This window comes from Corythoichthys intestinalis, chromosome 6, assembly GCF_030265065.1.
Source record: "Corythoichthys intestinalis isolate RoL2023-P3 chromosome 6, ASM3026506v1, whole genome shotgun sequence".
In the NCBI taxonomy this organism is placed as follows: Eukaryota; Metazoa; Chordata; class Actinopteri; order Syngnathiformes; family Syngnathidae; genus Corythoichthys; species Corythoichthys intestinalis.
Genome location: NC_080400.1, coordinates 58426294 through 58449828, shown reverse-complemented (window position 1 = coordinate 58449828; position 23535 = coordinate 58426294). Strand labels below are relative to the sequence as shown.

Below are 23535 nucleotides of genomic sequence, written 5' to 3'. Positions count from 1 at the left end.
CAACCAAGAACAGAACTAGCCTGAGGTGGGAACCCTTTACACGACACAAAGCCTCCTTTATATCTCAAGGGCTGCCATGATATTCAGTGGAGACGTTTGACAATAGGCTATGAAACGCAGAAACCCAAATTAAGTCCAACCAACAAGAAGATGTGGGTTGTACTTATTCAAGGTAGGAGATAGAGGGTGGATAGAGAAAAAGGGCGAGGCAGCTGTGAAGTGCCTCTGAAATGACAATGTACAAGGTGCATGTGTTAGGTCATGCTACTGTAGTTAACATGAGACAGCTTCATGTATAACATTTCTTATACCTCTTAACTCATTCACTACCAAGGACACATAACAATGTTGTTGATGATGTTCATGTTATAACAAAAAAAAAACCAAAAAAACCAGACTTTTTAATGATGAAAAATGGGAATCATTCTTTTTGTAAATTCTGTTCATGTAGCCATAGAACTAGTGCTGCAACGATTAAGCGACTAACTCGAGGACTTAGATTAGAAAAAAGCGTCGAATCAAATTTTGCTGCGTCAAGGATTCGTTTAATTTGAGTGGCAGTGTAAAGGTTTGTTTTGAAAGTGTTTGCATTTAGTTTTATTGATTTGGGAGGATACACTACCCTCCGGTGGCAACAGTAAATATGACATAACTAATATAACATAACTGCGTTTGTTGATGTACCACTGTCAGCACTGCGCATTTCAGTGTTGTTTTGCGTTTTTTTTTTTTCTTCTTTTGTTTGTGTAATTCTTGTGGGGGCAGATACCTTGCAAGTACATGTAATTCGTTTCGGGACCCTCGTGAATGAGAATTTTATTTTTTGTTTCATGTTGCTTGGTTTGATGAAATACTGTAGATTACACGGCAAATGCAAGTTATTCATTTTGTAACACTGACAGCTTTTTCTAATACAGTGGTATGAAAAAGTATCAAGCTTTTGGAATTTCTCACATTTCTGCATAAAACCATCAAATGTGATCTGATCTTTTTCAAAATCACACAGATGAAAAAAAATGTCTGCTTTCACCAAAACCACCCAAACAATTATAGGTTTTCATATTTTGATGAGAATCGTATGCAAACAATGACAGAAGGGGGAAAAATAAGTACCGTATTGGCCCAAATATAAGAAGGCCCTGATTATAAGACAACCTCCTCTTTTTCAAGACTCAAGTTTGAAAAAAAAAAGACTTTTTGAACATAAAATTAATTTTTATACAGAAAATAATTACAGTACATCTGAAACAAATGATTATAACAATATATGAGAGAAAAAGCATGTTATTTTGCCTCCATGGAGTCCTCCCATGAACACCATTTTTGGCCGTAGTTTTATGTATAGTTGATGTGTGCACAGAGATATTGGACTATGCCAGTGATTTCTGTAAGTCTTTAGCCGACACGCTAAGGTTCTTTCTTACCTCTCTGAGTATTCTGCGCTGAACTCTTGGCGTCACCTTTGCTGGACGGCCACTCCTTGGGAGAGAAGCAACAGTGCCAAACTATCGCCATTTTTACACAACTTCTCTGAACATCCAGGCTTTTAGAGATGGTTTTGTATCCTTTCCCAGCTTTATACAAATCAACAATCCTTGATCGCAGGTCTTCAGACAACACTTTCGACCGAGCCATGATGCACATCAAACAATGCTTCTTATCAAGACAATTCTTACCAGGTGTGTGTGTTTCATAGTGGGCACACTGGGCAGGGCAGCTTTAAACCACTCATCAGTGATTGGGCACAAACCCGACTTAAATTGTTTGGTAAAAATTGGTTTCAATTGCTCTTTAAGTCTCCTCAGTCACTTACTTATTTTTCCCCCTTCTGTCATTGTTTGCATACTATCGTCATTAAAATATGACAACCTGAAAATGTTCTGGTGGTTTTAGTTAAAGCAGTTTTTTCCTCTGTGTGATTTTGAGAAATAGGTTCAGATACTTTTTCATACCACTGTAACAATTAGCATCTTAATCTTGATATGAAATGTTCATGTAGTTTCAAGTTAGATTTGTAACTGATTGACAGATGTACTGTAAGGTCAGACTGAGTGCACGTTATCTCTAGCAAAGAGGTGATAAGGAAAGTAATGGCTTCCACTACAATTATACTGTACTTAAAGAAATAAGGTACTTGATAATCACCACCTATGTAAAATATTCTTCAATCATTAAGGTGTGAGATAATTATAGGTCATATCGTATCCTTCTTAATGTTGTTCTAAAAGTAACTGTGAGATAGTAAAAATCCCACCCACAGTAGGACTTTCAATAACATGCTGACTGTGGAACGCTGACTAATTGACTTACTGAAATCCAGTGTTGACTTGTAAATTACTTTTTTTTTTGTTTTTTGTTTTTTGAAGGACTGAAAATAATAGAAACCACTAGCTACAACTACACCCAAGATACCCCCCAGATCTTTCACTAAGAGTTGTAGCCAAATATGTGATTTGGACAGATATCAAATGAAAGCCCACATAATGCAGACTCCATTATGGCAATGAACAATGACTCTGTGACAAAGTGTGCCCACACTGACTGACAGAGCCTCAGGGATTAGGTCAGCTGAGAGATGACAGAAACAACAGTGTACTATTCACTGTCCCGTCTGCCCAAACGGAAACTGAACACTAAATAAGATAACTAGCACTTGATATTTGTTGAAGTGCAGCCAGTTGAATGGCTGTACTTTGTAAGCACTAAAATTTACATTCATAAGCCACGTTACAAACCTTCAGCGGTCATGTAAATTAGTGCTTACTACCCTTTCAAGGATAGATGTCCATAACAATCGATCCAGTGATTACTCTGAATTTGGTGATGTAGAATTAATTGTTGATGAATTTTGGTTTTGAGCAATTTGACAATTCTTGTCAGTTGAGCTACAGCCACACCAACATCAAATCCTCTGGTTACCATTATTTTTTTCCAACACTAGAATTCACATAATAGAGCTACAGCAGGGTCTCTGAGGGTTCTACAAGCTAAATTTAAGACTTTTTAAGGTGTTTTTTAAGACCATAATGAATACAATTCATGGCCCATTCCACATCGATACTGCCAAAAATACAAAAAAAAAGATGCGAGGGAAAATTGGAGGCCCGGAATTACTTGCACAGAATATGAATTTATTCCCAGCTCTTCCACACTGTGATACAAAATGCTTAAGTTGACCAAAAACACTAGAACTTTATCTTTTGTGAACAATAAATGGTGTTTGCCGACGCATTTTAGGACTGGCTTGTGCTTTTCAGATTTGCAATGGGATTCCAATGCCTTGCCTCGCGTTTTCTCCGCTGTGACTATGCTAACTAAGCTGTCAACACGCAACTACATGCACACAGCAAACCTGCTTGTGGTTGATAAATTCTGACCGGGCAGCACCCAGTTTTAATGTCCTTAAAAAATCGAAACATTTAAAAGTAATACTGAAATGTATGCATGTTTTAAAATAATAAAAGTAATGTCAATAGATTTTTAAGACCTTTCAAAATTCTATTTAAGACCTTTTATGAGATGTTAGGAGAATTTTAGAAATTTTAAGAGCTTAAATTATTGATTTAAGACTTTTTAAAACCCTGCGGATACCCAGTCTGCAAGGTGTTTTTCCATATTTGTAGTGTTCAGAGGCAATGTTCCCGCTACTTGTTCCCGCTACTTTTTCATGTGTCTGAACAGACACACAAGCTCCCTGAGCACACTGAGGACCACTGTGAGCAACATCAGATGTGTACACTGTGGCCACACACCAGTATTACACCTGTTTAAAGCCTAGGATCATAGCAAGTTAAATGGCTTATTAAAAGAATCAAATTACAGCAGGGTCCCTGACTAAAATATACAGTACAGTACAGATTAGTACAGTACAAATTAGTACAGTGCCGCTAAGCTGTAAACATTGGTCCAACGCATTGAGTCTTCAATCTCGTTTCCCCTTTTATCCATTTGTAACACTTGGGACAGTGAATAGCCTTATAATTTACAAAGAGAGAGACAGTAGTAATGGACATTGCTATGGACACAGCCAGGTCAACTGACATGAGTGTGAAATTGCTATTCTGCTGTGTCATAGATACTAGTCTGGCGAGAAAAAAAGAATGCTGACAATACGGGTTGTACGTCAGCAGTCAGCACTTTGAGCAATGAAACAAACTATGGCATCGGACCATAACTGGGACACAAAAACTATGCTACCTTCAGGATGGCCTTTTTTTGAAGCCTTAATAAATATACTTAGCAATTTATTTATTACCATGTTTCAGACGTACCAATTTATAAGATGCAGCATTTTAACAATTAAGTTCATTTTCATACATACGACTCAACTGATTATAAGACATATTGGTGCATCAATGTACAGCGTTTTTCTTTTGTTCTTTATCTTCTAACATTGTAATTAAAGTGGCATCTCTACAAACAGAATTTTCAAGTTACGACACGCCTCAACAAGGAAAATACTGCCTCGTTAAGAAAGAAATTTCAGGTTACGAGAGGCAACAAATACTATACAGTACTGTAAAAGATAAGTATGCATAGAGGGGCAAATAAGTATTTAGTCAACCACTAATTGTGCAAGTTCTCCCACTTGAAAATATTAGAGAGGCCTGTAATTGTCAACATGGATAAACCTCAACCATGAGAGACAGAATGTGGGAAAAAAAAACAGAAAATCACATTGTTTGATTTTTAAATAATTTATTTGCAAATCATGGTGGAAAATAAGTATTTGGTCTAAACCAAAAGTTCATCTCAATACTTTGTTATGTACCCTTTGTTGGCAATAACGGAGGCCAAACGTTTTCTGTAACTCTTCACAAGCTTTTCACACACACACTGTTGCTGGTATTTTGGCCCATTCCTCCACGCAGATCTCCTCTAGAGCAGTGTTTTGGGGCTGTCGTCGGGTAACACGGACTTTCAACTCCCTCCTCACCCCGTGGCGTCAAAATGATAGGCAAATTTCAAAGGCAAGGCAAATTTATTTATATAGCACAATTCAACACAAGGCAATTCAAAGTGCTTTACATCACATAAAGATCATAAAAATCACATTTAAATCAATACGTAAAAACCAAGACAATCAAAATCGGAAATAAAATTATACATAAAGATCGCATTTAATCACAAATAGAATAAAAATAAATAAATAAAAATAAAACAAAAACTACTACTAATAATTGAAATCAGCAATGGAGATAAGCACATGAGGAATAGAAAGCAAGTAGATTGAAATATATAGACAGTTATGGATATGCAGTGCTAAACAAAAGCATTTTTAGCCCTGATTTAAAAGAGCTAACAGTTTGAGCATACTTCAGACGTTCAGGTAACTTGTTCCAGAGGTGAAGAGCATAATAACTAAATGCTGCCTCACTCTGCTTGGTTCTTGTTCTTGGAACATGCAGGAGACCGGTTTCTGACGACCTTAGGGGTCTAGATGTCTCATAGGAATCTAACAAATCAAGCATGCATTTTGGTCCAAGGCCATTAAGTGTTTTATAGACGAGCAGTAGTATTTTATAGTCTATCCTTTGACTCACTGGAAGCCAGTGTAGCGATTTCAAAACTGGTGTAATGTGGTCCAGCTTCCTTGTATTTGTGAGGACTCTGGCTGCAGCATTCTGTACTAGCTGCAGCTTCCTGACTGATTTTTTATCAAGACCCGTAAATATACCGTTGCAATAATCCAATCTGCTGAAAATGAATGCATGCATACGTTTTTCCATGTCTTGTTGAGTCAGAAGCCCCTTAATTCTGGTTATATTTTTTAGGTGGTAATAAGCGGATTTAGTGACGGACTTTAGATGGCTATCAAATTTTAGGTCTGAGTCAATAATTATGCCAAGGTTTCTGACTTGATTTGTAGCTAACGAGAACGGGTCTGGGGCTCCATGCAAGATCTCACCCCGTGGCGTCAAAATGATAACAAGAACGGGGAGCAAAAATCCCAGAACCACACGTGGGGACCTAGTGAATGACCTACAGAGAGCTGGGACCACAGTAACAAAGGCTACTATCGGTAACACAATGCGCCGCCAGGGAGTCAAATCCTGCACTGCCAGACGTGTCCCCCTGCTGAAGAAAGTACACGTCCAGGCCCATCTGTGGTTCGCTAGAGAGCATTTGGATGATCCAGAAGAGGACTGAGAGAATGTGTTATGGTCAGATGAAACCAAAATAGAACTTTTTGGTAGAAACACAGGTTGTCGTGTTTGGAGGAGAAAGAATACTGAATTGCACCATACCCACTGTGAAGCATGGGGGTGGAAACATCATGCTTTGGGGCTGTTTTTCTGCAAAGGGACCAGGACGACTGATCTGTGTAAAGCAAAGAATGAATGGGGCCAAGTATCGAGAGAATTTGAGTGAAAATCTTCCATCAATCAGCAAGGGCATTGAAGATGAGACGTGGCTGGGTCTTTCAGCATGACAATGATCCCAAACACACAGCCAGGGCAACAAAGGAGTGGCTTCGTAAGAAGCATTTCAAGGTCCTGGAGTGGCCTAGCTAGTCTCCAGGTCTCATCCCCATAGAAAATCTGCGGAGGGAGTTGAAAGTCTGTGTTGCCCAATGACAGCCCCAAAACATCACTGCTCTATGTGAGATCTGCATGGAGGAATGGGACAAAATACCAGTTGGGAGTACAGGTAGATGTAGCCTGCTGAGCATAACTGCTTGTTGCACCTCCGACGGTACCAGTAGGCCCGCTGCAGGGTCGTCAGCCGGGAGCCACCCCTCATTGATGTTTCGCCCCTTTCATCCCGGAACATCTCTGGGTGGTGGGGCAGTGTCAGGGACGTCTCCCTGCCACTCCCTGCAGCTGGCTTGTGGACTGAGCCCCAATGGACTATGCATGGCAGGGGAGTCCAAGTCCTTGAGTCAAGTGCAGGTGTGTGAAAAGCTTGTGAAGAGTTACAGAAAACATTTGGCCTCCGTTATTGCCAACAAAGGGTACATAACAAAGTATAGAGATGAACTTTTGGTATTGACCAAATACTTATTTTCCACCATGATTTGCAAATAAATTATTTAAAAATCAAACAATGTGATTTTCTGGGTTTTTTTTTCCACATTCTGTCCTCTCATGGTTGAGGTTCAACCATGTTGACAATTACAGGCCTCTCTAATATTTTCGAGTGGGAGAACTTGCACAATTAGTGGTTGACTAAATACTTATTTGCCTCACTGTACTTCCTGCTTTTAAATGTTGCAGTATGACGACGTGCACAGGCGTGGCAGTGTTATAGCGCAGGGAACCCCAACCATCGAGCCAGTGACTGGTGTATACATCAATTTCTCATTTATGCTTTGTTTTAGTGTAATGCAATAGCCTAATGCATGTGTAAAACCTGTTGTGTTTTATAGTATGTATTACTGTGCTAAAAGCAGTTTTTGCATTTTGGTGGTTTTAGGAGGTTTGAGGAAAAAAAAAAAAAAAATCAGGCTCCATTACGATCTTTATGTCAGGGAGTCACGGCAAGAAATTTTAGCCACTTTCACCCTGACAATAACATATTTTGGAAAAATGCATAGGTCTACATTTAAAAATTGAATCTATTTGCACATTTTTCATTGGCTCATGAATGTCTATTGGCCCATGGATGTGTTTGACCAGACGTCTTTTGTAGAGATGAGGTGCTCATAAACCTAAGGGATCATTCTGACTGTTACCTTTACTGGGGTGCATATTTGTGTTTGTTCAGACAAGGTGATTGCCACCTTGCATATTGTTATTATTGAGTGACAGTTTTGCACTAATCATTCATTGACGTAAGTAAGATCAGAGAGAAATGTGACAGCACATCACCCTAAGCCTGGCTGCCTACCAACTTCACCTGACTGGCTGGCTAGATGGTTGGCAGACTCACTTGCTGACAGACTATTCGGTTTGCAGATTGACTGACTGACCACTTTTTCTCATGTTTGATCTTATTTCAAATGGCATTCACACTTTCTTCTTTCATTATCACTTTAGTTAAGAACAAAGCTGGAGTCTGTCGTATAAATAAAATGCACTTAATTAAGGGATTGTTCTGTGCGGATTATCAGAGTTAAATTCATTGGCACTTTCAGTTCTAATAAAGAAAATATATGTTTCAACAGAAGACATTCCAAATACATTATTTGTCATTATTTTTATTTTGCTTTCGTTTTGACAGCCTTTAAAGATTTGTTGATTAACGTCTGATGTTGCAACCTGGAAAAAAATTCAAATGGCTGATGAAACAACTTTCATTAAACGAAAGACAAAGCAAAAGCAAGAGATTAACCAAACTGGATTATGCTGTAACCCACAAAAATATTGGTCTAGTGACAATGTCACCATTTGGATGGAATTGTGTGTGTAAACAGGCAGGGTGTGTCAGAGAGATACAGTTGTCAGAAATGCGTGAAATGTACTTTGAGGTTTATCCCCAGGAACATTTTTCCTGTTTGATAGGTTGAACTAATTTAAGTATGTGGCACAGCTATGTGCTAAACACATGAACTAAACACAGTGCTCACAACTTGTCCTATAGCATTCCTTAAACCTGCCTTGTCTATCAAGACTCCAAAGGACAGCATGCTCTGTGAACTAAACATAACTGTGGTTTAAAACAGGGAAGACAGAAACAATACCTTTAACACAGTTCATCTGATACACAGCATGCCTTGATTGGAGAGTCATTTATGACATATAATGTGAGTATAAGTACTACCATTTGGGCTTTTCCGCCATGAATATACGCATTTTTCTTTAATGGATCAGTGGAATTAATCTAGAATAATCCGTGAGGTCAGACTTGTCAGATTTACCATTGATTTTAGGCTCTGTGGGAGCCAGTCAAGTTATTCCATGCATTAAAGTCACACTACCAACCTCTGGTTATGGTTGTAAAGCGTTACCTTTACATCGTTACATTTACTTGAGTAACTTAAATAAAAATGTGCTCCTAACCATGCCATATTTTTACTTTTACTTGACAAGATTTCTGCAGCGGAACCGCTACTTTGGGGTACGCTACAGTCTTTAAATAAAAATGTGCTCCTAACCATGCCATATTTTTACTTTTACTTGACAAGATTTCTGCAGCGGAACCGCTACTTTGGGGTACGCTACAGTCATTATATTTTCCCCTCTTTGTCTTTCATTTTTGCCAGGAGATGCCCACAGTGGCTCTAAGAGTTTCACCAATGAGACAGTCGCAACATGATACCAATCAGACATACAGTAACATATCAGTCACATGACCACACACAAGCTTGCAGTCGGAAGTCAGATGGTCACACCGGCCTGTCCAATCCCGTCGGGTTTTTAAAGCGCCGGGAAAAATTTAACTATTTGACATAGAGCTATGCCATCAACATTACTCGATTTAACCTCTCTCTCAAATGTTATTTAGCACCGATAGACCACGGAAAATTGGGAGCTATGATCGTTTAAATTTCATGGCACCAATGTTATTTGGGCGGGTGATGTTTCATTTCTGTTTTTTAGTTGAAATTTGAGGAATTTTTTTTTTTGTAATTATTTTTGTCCTAATATGATTACCCTAATTTTTGCACTATAGGGCGCAGCCCACCAAATTTGGCACAAAAACGGCATTTGTTCATAGATAAGCCGCACTGGACTATAAGCCTCAGCCGTCCTCACTGTATCATGGGATATTTACACCAAAAGATATTAACCGGTATAACTTTATTTGACAGCGGCATCATACGACTCTCATTAGACCAGTGCTTCTCAATTATTTTCTGTTACGCCCCCCCAAGCAAGATGTAAATGTTTCGCGCCCCCCCCAAACTCTCTGCCGCCACTGTAAATAGTATCATTTGTCTATAAAATTATTATTATAAATACGCATCTGCCTAACATTGTCCTTTTTTTCTAATAAAGAAAAAAAGTAACATCGATCAACTTATAATAAAGTATAACTTTATTAACATTGTTTTGTTTGTAACACAGAAGACTTGACGAGCATCAATTTGCCTGAATTTAAAAAAAAAGTCACATTCAAACTGTAAAAATACACTCAAGATACATTTTTGACCATTTGATACAGAAAAATAAAATGTAATAAAATCAGTAAAGAATAACAAATTCAAATTGATTAGAAACATTCACTCATGAGGACAATATGCCAAAAAATTTGACCGAAAAAACTAAACTGAATAAAACAAAAAACGAGTGTCCCTGGACAGAAGGACAGTTTTTATTTTTGCTGCTCACACTCAGTATTACCTCCTTTGCAATGTTGTGGAGTTATTTTGCAATGAGCATGCTAACAATGCTCACTGGTTTACTGATATAACACTGACAAAGCAGGACGATTGTTGGCAATATTCGGCACGTTTTCGCTGAAAAACAATCAAGCGGCTTATCAATGAGATTGGGGTCGAATGTCTTTAAGTGGCGTCTTAATTGATTTGGCTTTTGGCTGTCCGCTATAATTATTTTTAGACACAGTAAACAGTGGTCTTTCCTCATCACCCACTGTATTAAAAGTCAAAGCTAAAAGGCAAACGGCACGACAAAAAGCGCATTCTCAGCGGCCGAGGTAGAACCGTAGGTGAGGGCGGTCGTCATGACGATCCCAAGCCGAAAATGGCACTTCTCGGGCGGCGACGTGAGAACCGGACAAGACAGTGGGTCGCTGCGTGAAACGGCTTTCGAAAACGGCGGTGGCGCACTGCTCTTCATATCTGTTTTCTGTGTGCTGAGTGCTCTTCCTTAGGTCAAAAATACTGCATGCACTCTGAAAATGAGAGCGCCACTGCCACTCACTGAGTGGATGTGCAAGTACACTTTATTCCAGTACGGCAAAAAAAAAAAAAAGCATGTTCCCCGAGGACACATGCGCCCCTCCCGGCATCGCTCTGCACCCCCCCAGGGGGGCGCGACCCACTATTTGAGAAGTACTGCATTAGACCAAATGTAGCACCATCAAGCTTTGAACCAATTGGCTGCAAAGCTTTATTGCTTTAAGAAGCTTCATTTGGCCATCACTGCTCCCTTGGGGGAGACAGTCAACCTCTGCTGCCATCTGCTTTCAACACTGTTGTCATCCAACATGCCTCTTAGCATGCACTGCAGCGCCACAGATGTAAATAACAATCAAAAATCATGTCCTTTGCTAAATATTTCTTCAGTTACTGTTCCAGTTGTTTCATCAATTGCTAGTTATGGTATTTGCTAACACTTTATTTGACAGTGGTGCCATAAGACTGTCATTACACAATCATAATTATGACACGTCTCTGTCCTGAGCATTCATGAATGCTTATAACAGATGTCATTAAGTGTTGTCCGGCATATGATCTCAATTTTGAATGGATGTAAGCGATCCAAGATGGACATAAATGGAGTTAGTGACATAATTTGCCAAATGATACTTAATAACATAAACATTCAGTAATGCCCATGATAGTGTCATGTCATAATTTAGACGGTCTTATGACAGTCTTATGACGCCGCTGTCAAATAAAGTGTTACCTAAAAAAATCAACAAATAGCCGCACTGGACTATAAGCCACAGGTATCAAAATGAAAGAAAAAGTAGCGGCTTATAGTCCGAAAATTACGGTATCTATTTGAATTAAAAATTTGCTAAAAATGCACATCTGCACAACCATAATTGACATTAATAGCGAGCAACAGTTAGCATCATATAAGGTGGCATTCCAGGTTGCTCAGTTTTGTTCGATTGTTTTTTCGGTTTTTGCTTGGCATATTGTCCTCCTGAGTTAATGTTCTAATCTAATCAATATGAATTTATCATTATTTATTGATTTTATTAAATTTCATTTTTATGTATCAAATGTAGGGCTGTCCCAAACGACTAATTTTCTCCTGATTAGTAGCCTGCTATTTTTACAATTAGTCAACTAATCTGATATTTTTTTTTTTTTAACTAATTTAGAAATTAAATTTTTGGTGACGCTTATTAATCCACAAAAAAAAAAAATTGTGGAACACTTAAATTATTTATTAAAGTACAAATAGATATGTAAATAACAATAACAAATCAAAAATAAACAATGAGGTCAAATGCTGATAGAATTAACTAGTGCAAAAGAATGGAATGTAAACAGATTCAGAACACTGATGTCGCCTTTCCACCATGATTCAAAACAATTCCTAAATAAAAAAATTATCTAGCATTAATATTATAATAGGGCTGCAGCTATCGATTATTTCAATAGTCGATTAATGGATAAACTAGTATATTCGAATAATCGAGTAATCAGATAAGGAACATGAAAAATTTAAATACCTGAGCCACAAACGGTATTAAAAAAACTTAATAAATAGGGATAAATTTGTCTACAACAAAAGAACAATTGGCTAACTTACATGGCAAAAGTCCGCTAGCTTAAATGCTATAAAATGCTATCCTTTTTTTTTTTTTTTTTGCAATGCTCCTAATAAATAGCTCAGACACACATTCCCACAAAAAAACGGCTAAATATACTTATAAACTAAATTACGAATGCATTAAAAAAAAACATGAGCTCAAACAAAAAACTTTGGTCTGAGTTGGTCGTTGGTCTGAACAGGGAGCAGTTGGATTCAGCCATATGAAATGAGGCAGACCAGAGGGTAGTGTTTCCATCCAAATCAATAAAACGAAATGCAAAAACTTTCAAAATAAACCATTACAATGCCACTTTAATTAAACGAATACTCGAAGCAACAAAATTTAATTCGAATATTTTTTTCTAATCGAATACTCGAGTTAATTGATTAATCGTTGCAGCACTATATTACACTACTATATATAATTATTCATTGCCAATCAGATTTTTTATAAAGGGTGTCATTTTAAAGCTATTCTTAGAGTAGAATCTGAATTATGAAGTATGTTGGATTAACGCTAGAAATCCTTATTTATAAGACGAACATGACTTGCTTACATTTTGAAATGTTCACCATAAGTACATTCGCTTAACCGCTAACCATAAGCTTTACACTCCGCAAAAAAACCACTTGGAGAAGACTGTCAATGTTTCATAGCATGATAAAGTAGGTTGTCTTTTTTCCCCATTAGCCTCAATGTAGCAATGTTAACGTTTACAGTGTTTAATATAGATGTGTTTCCTTTTTTCGTATGTCTGAACTTCTATGGCGTGTTGATGAACATAAACATCTGTGAAAGGAACTAGAGTCTCATATGCCATCAACACGCATACACAAATATATGCACTCACATACGTGGCGATAAAACGCAGCTGTGAAAATTACCGCGTGATAAATGGACTCATTGCATATCGCGACAGGCTTAGCAACTTCAATAAAACTGATCTTTAGTTAGATAGATGGACTTAAGGCCGAGTTATGCTTCCGCGTCAGACCTGCGCTGTCAAGGAAGACCTGATTTACGACCCGCCGCCGTAGCCTCTCTGGCTCCTTCTCATCTTTCTGACTTCGCGTCGCGTCAACGCGTGTGATGTGGTGGAAATAGACAATGATTGGTCCGCTCAGACTGTTGTTTCCGGTTCAGCGCAAAATAACCGACAATGTCAAACATGATTTTTCTACACGCAAAAACAACACGAGAATATCAACGAAGAGCAAGTACGACAACTTCTACAATGTCTCGTCAAGACAGTATGAAGATTGTCAAATGGCAAGCAATTCGTGGAAGGAGATTGCTGAAAATACGGGGCTGTAGGTATGCCAGCGCTTCAATTAAAAAATTGAAGAACCACCGAAAAAAGTGTGTTCGCAATCAAATAGCCACACGAAGCGGTGACCCAGTCGGCCAAAAACTGCCAGCTTTTTATCACTTTATGTCATATTTTTGGTTGGTGCACTTCATCATTTATTGTGTTCATATGTTTGCTGTGAATCTGTGACTTACTTACGTGTCACACTTCAAGTATATAAAGAATAAAGCACAGGTTTGGATGGATAAAGAAATGTTTTGATGTTTAATTTTCAACAAGACAGTTCACACTCGATACATCATCACTGATTGAGAGTGCCTCTGTGCTTTTATGATAACATTAACATCAAGGCTTCCAACGCAGTTTGGGAAGTTCCATAGCTGCCAGAAATCTGCTATGGCTTCCCACTGGCTGGTAGTAGGACACGGCAAACAAATCGGGCTGGATGGCTTTGCAGACCTCGGACAAAACACTGGACGCAGTGCTCGACGCCAGTTTGAAGCTAGCCGCCACAGCTTGCTGGTTTCCCCCCGAGGCTAGAACTCTTCATGCGGCATCAAAAGTCGGACAGACCGCCTCGAAACAGTCTTCTGCGCCGTCTGCGCCTCAACATTTGAATGATCAACATTTATTCAATGTTGATGAGCTGAAGATCCACATTCAAGCATTCCATCTTGCATTGTTAATTTTTCTCCGTTAAACTAGACAAGAGGAAATCAACAAACATGCCCCAAAACCGTACAACCATAACACCAGACCCCTCTAGGGGCTTTGCGATGAATTACAGAGCAACACGTTCCCTCACCGCAGAACTATCGAATGCTCATTGATGCCGTAGTCACTTCGCCGTCACCGGAACGCAGGAGCATAACTCAGGCTTTAAGATCTGCCGGCTTATCGTCTCCTGTCGTCTTCCAAAATTACAAATGGGTGACGGCGCTTTAGGTGTTCATTCATGGCCGACGTGCAGCCAAGCTTGGCATTGAAGACACAGGACACAACAGTGTACCCTCCTTTGTTACGTTGAAATAAGTCAATGTTTTGGCCACTCTGGTACGCTTTTTTTTTTTTGCTTTGTGCTGCTTACCCTGCTTGCATACCGAGCGTCCGACATTCTCAACTTTCCATGCATATATTTTTTTAACCCTTCATTTAGAGTCGATGGGATGTGCTCATCGACGCCTTTACAAGTCGGGACAGCTCCAATCAAATGCTCAAAAAAATTTACCTTGAGTGTATTTTTCACAGTTTGGATGTGACTTTTTTTTTTTTTTTTAATTTAGGCAAATTGATGCGCTTGGAGTCATTTTCTGTTTAAGACAAAACTATGTTAATAAAGTACTTTATTTAGGTTGATCTATATTACCTTTCTTCTTTAATATTAGAAAGGACAATTTTATGCTGAGGTGTACTTATAATATTTTATAGACAAATGATAAAATTTAACATGGCGGCAGAGGGTTAAGGGGAGCGCGAAATGTTTACATCTTCCTGGGGGGTGGAGGGGCATAACTGAAAATAATTGAGAAGCACTGGGCTACGATAGGCTCAGGCGTCTAACATACTATGAACAGTTGACAGCTTCAACATGACGTTTTTCAGTTAAATCCTGACTATCTTTATTCATACTGTACTTGAAAAATATCTGACAAAAAAATAGGGGGACATCAAATACATAAACGCCGCTTAAACACCAAAATTTGTTTTCTCTCTATTATTACTAAGCCTGAGAAACTAACTTGTCTTCCTCCATAAGGAACACCAGAGGGAAAGGGTCAGGAAGTGGCCTATTTGTTCCAAAGCAGATTCCACAAATACCGCACTGAAAGGGAGAGTCTTGCTTGTTTCCAGTCAGCGGGTTAATACATGATGCCTTCCTTTTACTAAGACCTCCACTGGCTCCTATGAGCACATTTGGTAGATTTGCTAAAATCATAAATTATAGGACTTGGATCCATTTACACTTAGTAGAACACCACTTCTTTGCATATTTGACAGCTCTAATTATAGGCAGCGGATGAAAATGGTCTTTATACTTGAAGAAAGTTAAGCCTAGGGTGTGACAATATATCGGAAATGTGTTATCAATCGCTCCCGCCAAGAATAAAAAAAAAAAAGTGGCACCATTTACAAAAAAATGAAAGAAAGAAAAAAACTGATTGCTGGCAAAATTTTCCGCAAGGATAGTGTCTTAACTCATTGCGTTTGTTCATTGGCGCTTCCCAGTCAAAGTGGTTTGGACATCAAGAACAATCGATGGAACCGAAAACAGAGCATTCACTGTCTTCCCGGTTTTGGGGGCATTTGATGGTCACTTCCTATTCATTTTAGGGCATTTAAAGATGAGTTCCTGTTGATTTTGAGTCACTTCCTTATCATTTTAGGACATTCCCATGTCACTTCCTGTTCAGTAACCCAAAATCAACAGGAAATTACCTGAAATACCACTAAAATTAACTCATTGGCAGCCATTTGACAGCCACGTACTTCCAATCCTTTCATTCTCTGCCATCCCTCCCACGAAATGGATGTTTACTAGAGACAAACTCATTTCAATTCACAACAGAAGGATGAAAAGAACTTGTTTTTCTGTTTAAACAAATTGTCAGGGATGGATTAAATGTTTCATACCACTGTATATGTAGTAATAACACTGGTGACTACAAAATTATGGAAAATGTCTGCTTCAGAGATTAAACAAAAAAAAAAAAAAAAAAAAGGCTAAATCGTACCTGCTGTGGTGACATGGATTGGAAAATAAATGATTTTAGTGCTGGTGGGCTAAAGTACTCATATTATTTAAAGTTTGTTTACAAAGATACATTGGTGGAATTATAAATAGAGGTCAACCAATATATCGTGCCGATATTAGAGCTGGGAATCTATGGGCACCTAACGATTCGATTACGATTACAATTCAGAGGCTCCGATTCGATTATAAAACAATTATTATTATTATAATTATAATTATTATTATTATAATTATTATTGATGCACCCCCCTCCTTTTTAAATTTTTTATTTTATTTTCTTTTTTTTTTTTTTTTTTTTTTTATGTTTTGTACATTAGTTCCAAAATTGTTCAAAAAATACTCTCAGGCTAAACCAAACTACTATTTCAGTATCAAGTTAACATATAGCAGTAAACAAATATACAAAAATAACAGTAAATAAAAAACCATTCTGTATCAGCAGCTTTAAACTACATTCAATTAATTTAATGTTGTGAATCAACCGTTAAAGTTGTTAAAATTGCTCCCGTTATTCCATAATTTCCCTTTTGTCTACTTTCGACATGTGAAAGTTTTAAAACTATTTTAAAGATAGATTCAAGTTAATATTTTACCGATTTAGGAGTATTTTAGATAAAAAGTTAATTAGGTTTGCTAGGAAGGTTCGCTACAACAGCCTTGCAGGGAAGTGTACTGCTTTAAGATGGCGGCTGTTTACTAACGCCCGCATCTAGTTTTTTGTAGATGTGCTGCTAACGCTACCGAATCTAATTTGGATCTAGTCCTATATAAATGATATCTACCATAACATTATGTGGATGTACTTTGTAGCAGCTTTTCGGCAGCAGTCAGGTATGTTGTTGTGTTTTTTATCTCGTGGCATGAGTTGAGCTAGAGCCGTGAGTTGAGCATTGGCATTACCCGAGGGGCCGGGTAATGAAAAGCATTATGTTTAGCTACTCTCGCTTCGTTCCACATTGCGTCCCGAAGAACGCGCGGCGCGCTGAGTGTGTTGTACTTCCGCTTTACGTGCATATTTCAATAATCGGAATTTGGATGTTTGTGAATCGTTCTCGAATCGTCCATGGCCGAATCGCGAATAATCTAAGAATCGGAAATTTTGCACACCTTTAGCCGATATATTGACTTTTCTTAACAAAAGAAAAAAATCGACCGTTTAACAAACAAAAAAAATAAGTGGATAAAAAAAGAATTTTGATTAGATATCTGTGTAGAACTGTGGCCACCGTTGACAGACGGTAGGACCCTGGAAGGACCCTGCAGCAGCTTGAAGGCAAGCTCCTACAGGAAGATTTTCATTTTTATCTTACATGAGAGAATACACAATGTTGCGTTAGCCTTTTAAGGTGTTTACTCAGTGATCATTTCACTCTGAATGTAACTTGTAGCATTAGCATTGCATTCACATTTGCATTAGCTTGACGAGCATCCTCTTAAACTCTCTCGTTTACATCTCTCAAGACTACCAGGTGGGTTTAATTATTTGAAAATAATTTACTGTTCTAGCTGACTGGGTATAATCATAAAAAGAAGTGCTGCGCTCGTTGGTTTGGTAGCACTAGACTGAATTAATCCTTTAAGTTTCAGGTCATCATTGTAAATTTGAAGCTTTTAAAGCAATTTTTCAAAAATTGCCTTTATAATCTACGTGCTTTAAAAAAAAAAAAAAAAAAAAAGTATATCGGCCACAAATACCTAGCCTGGTAGACCAGACTCACCCCTGTTCCAGCTATAGAGTCCGGCGACCAATGAGCGGATCAAATTTCTAGAGCGGAGCAAGCCACAGCAAAAAGACAGCGGAATGGACCAATCAGCGATGGGCAGACATGATGTTGGTAAAGCAACAAGTCTCGCGCAGCGCGAGCGGAGAAGTTTATTCAACATAGCTAGTGCGAGAGACTGTTGTCAATGACTTGTGTCGATGTGTTTTTAGTCATTTAAAACTGGTTTTACCGTGGATTGGAACATATTCTTGGCTCTCCTGTTCGCCATCTGTGTTGTTGTGGAGACAACTTCCGACTAGAGCTGTCCCATCTAGTCGACGTTGTCGACACCATCGATGACGTAAATGTGTCGACGGGCACAACATACCGTCGACGGGTAATGACGGGTTAAAAAAATAAAATAAATTACATGCGGATAAAGTTTCGAATGGCGGACGCTCGCCATGCAAGCGGTGAAAGCGGCATAAAGCCAAAAAAGCAGACCAGAATGGCCAGAGCCTGGAATTATTTCAAGGAAAATATGGAGGGTGCCACTGTGTGTACTCTTTGTCAAGCTGAGTTCGCATACCACGGTAGGACGTTGGCTATGAATGAACACTTGAAGCGCTGTCCCCCAGGTGTAATTTTGGAAGACGACGAAACAACAAGCTAGCAGATCGTAAGTCCATACAACTTTCTAACGATTTTTTTAATTGACGTTAGCTTTATGGGCGTCGTATCAACGTGCATCATTAAGTTTTTTTTTCCCCCACATACTTAAAACACTGTTCTAATCTACTCTGCTGCTGCTCCCGAAAGCTGTAGATCTCGACATCTCTGTGCACGGCATGCAGATTGTATTTACAGTGGGGCAAATAAGTATTTAGTCAACCACCAATTATGCAAGTTATACTACTTGAAAAGATTAGAGAGGCCTGTAATTGTCAACATGGGTAAACCTCAACCATGAGAGACAGAATGTGGGGAAAAAAAACAGAAAATCACATTGTTTGACTTTTAAAGAATTTATTTCGAAATTACAGTGGAAAATAAGTATTTGGTCCCCTAAAAACAAGCAAGATTTCTGGCTGTCAAAGAGGTCTAACTTCTTCTAACGAGGTCTAACGAGGCTGCACTCGTTACCTGTATTAATGGCACCTGTTCCAACTCATTATCGGTATAAAAGACACCTGTCCACAAGCTCAATCAGTCACACTCCAAACTCCACTATGGCCAAGACCAAAGAGCTGTCGAAGGACACCAGAGACAAAATTGTAGACCTTCACCAGGCTGGGAAGACTGAATCTGCAAAAGGTAAAACACTTGGTGTAAAGAAATCAATTGTGGGAGCAATTATTAGAAAGTGGAAGACATACAAGACCACTGATAATCTCCCTTGGTCTGGGGCTCCATGCAAGATCTCACCCCGTGGCGTCAAAATGATAACAAGAACGGGGAGCAAAAATCCCAGAACCACACGGGGGGACCTAGTGAATGACCTGCAGAGAGCTGGGACCACAGTAACAAAGACTACTATCAGTAACACAATGCGCCGCCGGGGACTCAAATCCTACAATGCCAGATGTGTCCCCCTGCTGAAGAAAGTACACGTCCAGGCACGTCTGCGGTTCGCTAGAGAGCATTTGTATGATCCAGAAGAGGACTGGGAGAATGTGTTATGGTCAGATGAACCCAAAATAGAACTTTTTGGTAGAAACACAGGTTCTCGTGTTTGGAGGAGAAGAATACTGAATTGCATCCGAAGAACACCATACCCACTGTGAAGCATGGGGGTGGAAAACAACATGCTTTGGGGCTGTTTTTCTGCAAAGGGACCACGACGACTGATCTGTGTAAAGAAAAGAACGAAGAGGGCCATGTATCGAGAGATTTTCAGTGAAAATCTCCTTCCATCAGCAAGGGTATTGAAGATGAGACGTGGCTGGGTCTTTCAGCATGACAATGATCCCAAACACACAGCCAGGGCAACAAAGGAGTGGCTTAGTAAGAAGCATTTCAAGGTCCTGGAGTGGCCTAGCCAGTCCCCAGATCTTAACCCCGTAGAAAATGTGTGGAGGGAGTTGAAAGTCCGTGTTGCCCAACGACAGCCCCAAAACATCACTGCTCTAAAGGAGATCTGCATGGAGGAATAGGCCAAAATACCAGCAACAGTGTGTGAAAAGCTTCTGAAGAGTTACAGAAAACGTTTGGCCTCTGTTATTGCCAACAAAGGGTACATAACAAAGTATTGAGATGAACTTTTGGTATTGACCAATTACTTTCCACCAGGATTTGCAAATAAATTCTTTAACTGTAACTGTAGTCTTGAAACAAATCTGAATAAGGAAAAGCATTGCAATAAAATAATGCAAACTGGTTAAACTAGTAGCTGAGATCTGTCATGACAGAACATCGCTTCAATGATATCTGGCGCCATCTAGCGTCGTGAATGGAGAGAGTAGCTGAGATCTGTCGTAACGGAACATCGCTTCAATGATATCTGGCGTCATCTAGCGTCGTGAATGGGTATAATGTCTAGACCGCGAATATAAGACGACAAGTTACTATGACTGTGAGCCTTTCATTCAAAATAATTGTGTTAATATTTCAGTGTGCCCTCTGCTTTATCTATTTTCAAGTTAAAAAAACAAGTAACAAAAGTTGAACATTTTTCCCCTCCCCAAAAAATGCGGAATGCACACCAGAAAGATTATCTGAACTCACACAAACTATTCTGAAAATGATTTTCCGGGACATGAGGCCCATTGCAATTCATTTTAACATTTAGAACAATATAGACATACGACAAAAAGAGTAAGAATTGTTCTGACTCCTGTTAAAAAGGCGAAATCAGTGTTTCTGTTTCATTTTTTACACTAGTTAATGCCAGCAGCATTTGACCTCACTATTTGTGATTTATTATTGATATTTATGTTTATCATTTAAACGTTAATAAAGAATGTAAGTGTTCCAAAATGTTTTTCTGTAAATCAATAAGTCTCAACAAAAATGTCATTATTAAATTAGTAAAAAATAAAAAATAAAAATATTAGATTAGTCGACTAATCGTAAAAATAGTCGGCTGACTAATCGGGAGAAAATTTAGGACAGCCCTACTTCCGACGCGAAAGAGTGACGTTGCTCGTTAAGAACACATCATGCAAATAAACAAATTTTATTGGACAGATGATTTCGTACTGGCTCGAAAGACCGTTAAGGAGGTGGGTCCCAGACTATTCTCACAGTGTTTGAAAAATACAGGGAGAACAGTCTGGCCGTGCCAGGCAAACAAATACAGGCTTATAAAATCTGCATTGGATATCAGCAATCGGCCGAAATAAAAAGAGACTGCAGCTAAAACTAGTTTATTTTTAATATAATATGTGATGTTCTGAAAAAATAAAATACAAAAAAAAAAAAAAACTATACAATATATTATACCTAGTATTTGGAATAGTACACACATATTATCTCTTAGTATCATTCTTTCCAAAGACATTCCAGCAGTTATTTTGGAATATCCTGTAAACACTCCCTATTGTCATAAGAATAGGTGTACAGTATATCCTGTCTGCCTTCGCTGAAATATTGATTTACTCTTTGTGAGGTCATGTTTGCTTCAAAAACATCTAGTGTTGATAGGTGAAAACTGACGTTCTGGACAGAACTTAACTTCTGCCAGCACAGAGTGGTTACCACGTCCGCCTCACAGTTCTGAAATCACGGCTTCAAACCAATGATGTACTTTTGAGTTATCCGATATCACTTTCATGTATAGTAAACTGAAATTTGGAATATGAACAAAGTTGGCATGGTCGTGTTACATTGTTTATGCGTTGCCTGTTAAAATGATGCCGCACCCCATTAGCCTGAGACACTGGGGAAAAATGCAGGAGACAAAAACGATATTCAAAGGCTGCAGCTGGCAGATGGGACTATGTAACAGTCATCTCCTTAAGTGGTGTTCCTCCCGACATCCACCACGCTGTGGCGCTGCTTTATTTATGTTGAATATGTTCTTCTTCTGTTGCTGCTTACTTTTATGTTGGAGTTCGTCTGGGAACGCATGTGCGCGTACCGCTGAGCTCCCGAGTGACGAGTGGTCAAAGTAGATTTATTTATTTTTGTTAATAAATGTGCATAAGTGGCAGCTTGTCCCCTTTTTGTTACTTTTATGCACGCATCCTACCTACCACGCGTTACAACTCCACTTTCAGAGGTAAAAAACATCTCATTTCTCACCTCCCTTCGAAGGTCCTCTGTGTTCCTCAGCCAGCAGCGACTCAGCTCACTCAGCTCCAGGATTGGTTGAACTTTCAGTCGTACAGTGTCACCAGACTGGCGGATCATCTCCACTATTTCATCTCGGTTTTTGTTCTCTACATTGCGTCCGTTTATTTCCACCAGTCTGTCCCCTGGCACCAAACCGAGCGCCAGATCCTTTGTGCCTGCACCGGGTTCGGCAAAGTGAACAACCCGCCTATAGACTCCTCTGTCTGCGCTGCGATCCAGCATGGTCGTGCGACGCAAGGAAAATCCAAAATCGCCCGTGTTGCGACGTTGAAGTACAAGCTCACGTGTCTCGGGGGCCGTGGGCGCGACGACGGCCGGCAGCTGTAGTCGTGCGGGGAATGTCTTGTCGACCACTTCGGGGATCGAGAACTGTCTGACAGTGGGTTTTGCGGTCTGTTGGGTGAGGCTGTGTTTGCGCAGCATGTTGAAGACTTTGCTCTCCACTTGAGGAGAATCTGCGTTCTGGCCTGAAGGTGTGGAAGCCTCTGAAGAGCTCTCGTCTTTGCTTCTTTGGGAAAAGGAAAAGCGTTTTATCATTTGACCCATTTGCGAAGAGTTCTGCTTCGCCAGCGAGCCAAAGTGAGCTACACGTTCTCGTACAGAGTTGCGGTGATCCTGACCACCTCCGCCCTCACCCTTCAGGTCATCCGTGGAGCTGGCGGCGCTCAGCTGCTCATCCAGGACCATACTGCTTCTGTTGCTCATTCCATCTGATTCAATGTCAGTCAGAGTGAGCTCTGAGCCGCTGGCCACTTTGATAGGAATTGGGTTGGAGATCTCAATTTTGTTCTTGGACTCACGCTTTGACTCTCTCTTCAAATTGAAGAAACCTCGTCGCATGCTCATCTCCTCCAGGCTTCGCAGCTCTGCTGCAGACATCCTCTCCTTTTTGTCTTTCTTTTCCTTCCTACCCGATTCCCTCTCCTTGTCCTTTTTCATAAGGTTGAACATGTTGATCAACTGTGGGCCGAGTCCTCCGCCAATGTGGCTGTTTGCTTTTCAAAGGGTTTTTTTTCGCAGTTGGGAAAGTCCTCTACAGAAAAAAAAAGACAATGTGTCAATATTGTGAAGCTTCATTGCATGAATGGCTATTTGAGGTGGAACAGTTCACAATTTTTTATTTATTTATTTATTTA

General features: G+C 39.3%; 1 protein-coding gene across 2 annotated transcripts in view; it reads right to left on the bottom strand.

Moving 5' to 3' along the window:
• Positions 1 to 23535, bottom strand: part of LOC130917327 (unconventional myosin-XVIIIa-like) — a 176664-nt gene that overhangs the window by 144284 nt on the left and 8845 nt on the right. For both annotated transcript variants that reach the window (XM_057838614.1, XM_057838615.1), the window contains exon 2: positions 22349 to 23432. In XM_057838614.1, the coding sequence (XP_057694597.1) occupies positions 22349 to 23350 (1002 nt within the window). In that variant the 5' untranslated portion in view covers positions 23351 to 23432. The remainder of the gene's footprint in view (positions 1 to 22348; positions 23433 to 23535) is intronic.